The sequence below is a fragment of the Sinocyclocheilus anshuiensis genome, unplaced genomic scaffold (assembly GCF_001515605.1).
Source record: "Sinocyclocheilus anshuiensis isolate Anshui unplaced genomic scaffold, SAMN03320099.WGS_v1.1 scaffold1139, whole genome shotgun sequence".
NCBI lineage: Eukaryota > Metazoa > Chordata > Actinopteri > Cypriniformes > Cyprinidae > Sinocyclocheilus > Sinocyclocheilus anshuiensis.
In genome coordinates this window covers 301,857-304,119 of record NW_015547684.1, presented here as the reverse complement: position 1 = coordinate 304,119, position 2,263 = coordinate 301,857, and the positions used below count along the sequence as shown (strand labels likewise).

The 2,263-nt window shown below is 37.2% G+C and overlaps 1 protein-coding gene across 2 annotated transcripts in view; it reads left to right on the top strand.

The window, feature by feature from the left end:
* The window catches only part of LOC107703193 (UPF0583 protein C15orf59 homolog), a 12,992-nt gene extending 11,171 nt beyond the window's left edge, over positions 1-1,821 (top strand). For both annotated transcript variants that reach the window (XM_016505750.1, XM_016505751.1), the window contains one exon: positions 1,064-1,821. In XM_016505750.1, coding sequence (XP_016361236.1) covers positions 1,064-1,648 — 585 coding nt within the window. In that variant the 3' untranslated portion in view covers positions 1,649-1,821. The remainder of the gene's footprint in view (positions 1-1,063) is intronic.
* Positions 1,822-2,263: the final 442 nt, after the last annotated feature.

The following is a 2,263-nucleotide window of genomic DNA, read 5'->3' as shown; positions in this document are numbered from 1 at the left end:
GGTCTATTCTGGAAAAGGGGGCGGGGAGCAGCAGCTCATTTGCATTTAAAGACACAGGCCCGAAAAACAGCGTGTTTCTGCTTCCACTCAAAATAGGCATTTTCAAAATGATATAATAAATGATCTGTGGGGTATTTTGAGCTGAAACTTCACAGACACATTCTGGGGACACCAGAGACTTATATTACATATTGTAAAAAGGGGAATATTATGTCTCCCTTAAAATAGTTTAGGTTTGATTTTTATTATCTACAAGTTTAAATTTGTAAGTGCCCTACAATTTGTAAGTAATTTACCCAGCTCTGTACATGATTTTTTTTATTAAACCTGACTGAGACATTTCTAGCTCCCAGTGTGCTTTGCATGGGACTAGACAGGGAGAGTTAATATTGTAAGCAAGTGTAATTTTATATGTTTTTGAGCCAGAAGAAAAAGAAGAAACTTGTAAATATTTCATGTTCTGTTATAATGGGATTTAGAACAGTTTTATATTGGTATTTTGGGGGTTTACATTATGCTGAACAGTGGAGATTGTGCTGATGTTGAGTATTGCTACATACAATAAAGTCTTGTATTTAATATTGCTTTCCCAGCGTAGTGATCTACTTTTTCTTGTACCTCCTGCCAAAATCATGTTATATATAATAATAAAATAGTATATTTAACATGCTAGTTTTCTGTTCGCAGTTTTCTATTAATAGACCAAACATCTGAGTTGAGTTTACACAGCAATTTCATGGATTTTTTAAACAACTGAAAAAAAAAAAGAGATGATTGAACCAAAAGTGAAAATTCTGTCATAATTTATTCACACTCATGTCCTTCCAAATCTGCAGGGCTTTTCTTTTTCTGAGGAAAACAAGCAGATCAGACCCAGTTGATGTTGTATGGACATATTGTGTGATATTGTATTAAAGAAATGAAGTCGGAACAGGTTTGAAAATACGTGAGGGTGAGTAAATAATGACAGAATTTTCATTTTTGGGGCAAACTACAAAAGCTTCAGATATCACGAGGGCTTTTTCTAGACATGTACTCAATTTTCTCTTTTTCTTCTCTTCAGGTTGTGGCACAAATCGACAAGTTAACATCAGATATCGACCTCGACTCAGACGATGACCTGACACTAGTGTGTTGCAGCGAGGACTGTAGTGACCTCTTGCACAATGAGACATTATCCGACTACCACTTACCACACAACCCTCTGCTAGACAGGGTCCGTAGCCCAACCACAGCCAAGAAACAAGAATTAGAGCTCTACCGCAGGAGCTGTGGAGACTTGCCTGCCCTCAATGGACCGTTAAAGGCCTCAAACAGCCCTAAAGCCTCCTGGCTCTTTGGATCTGGAGGACGGCTCCATTATTACGACAAGACGCTATATCACGCATTATGCTGTGACGATGACTACTACGATGAAGATAGAAGTGGAATGAGATCATCGAGGCTGTCGTCCACCGATTCTGTGTTTTCATCTTCACCTCCGAGGTTTCTGACGCCCAGATGTAACCGTAAAACGTACTCCAGCCCGGACTCGAAGAAAAGAGCTCTCCGTAGCTGCAGTACGCAAACTGTTTCCGATAAAAGCACACAAACTCACTTCCCATACATTCCAGCCAAGCAAAGAGCTTCAAGTGACTACAAGAACTGAAACTTTCCGCAAGCCTCCCAAAACTTGGATAGTTAACCCAGAATGAAACATCTGTCATTAATTTTTCACCCTCATGCTGCTCTGAAACCATATGACTTCCCTTCTTCTGTGGAATGCAGAAGGTGATTTTTTTCGCTATAATATAAGTGAAAAATAACAGGGATTGTGAAGCTGCAAAATGACAACAACAAAAAAAAGTCCACATGACTTGTTAATACATTTTAAATCTTCTGAATGTACACTACTGGTCAAAAGTTTGGAATGATTAAGTGTTTAATGTTTTTGAATGAAGTCTCTTCTGCTCACCAAGGCTGCATTTATTTGATGGAAAATACAGTAAGCTGTTAGAAAAAAGTTAAAAATTATTACAATTTAACTGAAGTGTTTTCTATTTGAATATATTTTTTTGAATGTAATTTATTTCTGTGATCAAAGCTGAATTTTCAGCATCATTACTCCAGTCTTCAGTGTCACATGATCCTTCAGAAATCATTCTAATATGCTGATTTGCTGCTCAGTTATTAGTTATCACTGGTGCTCAAGTATTAATAATGGCTCATTGTACAGTTGCACAGCTTATTATTTTTATTTTAAATATGAATCTTTTGCAACATT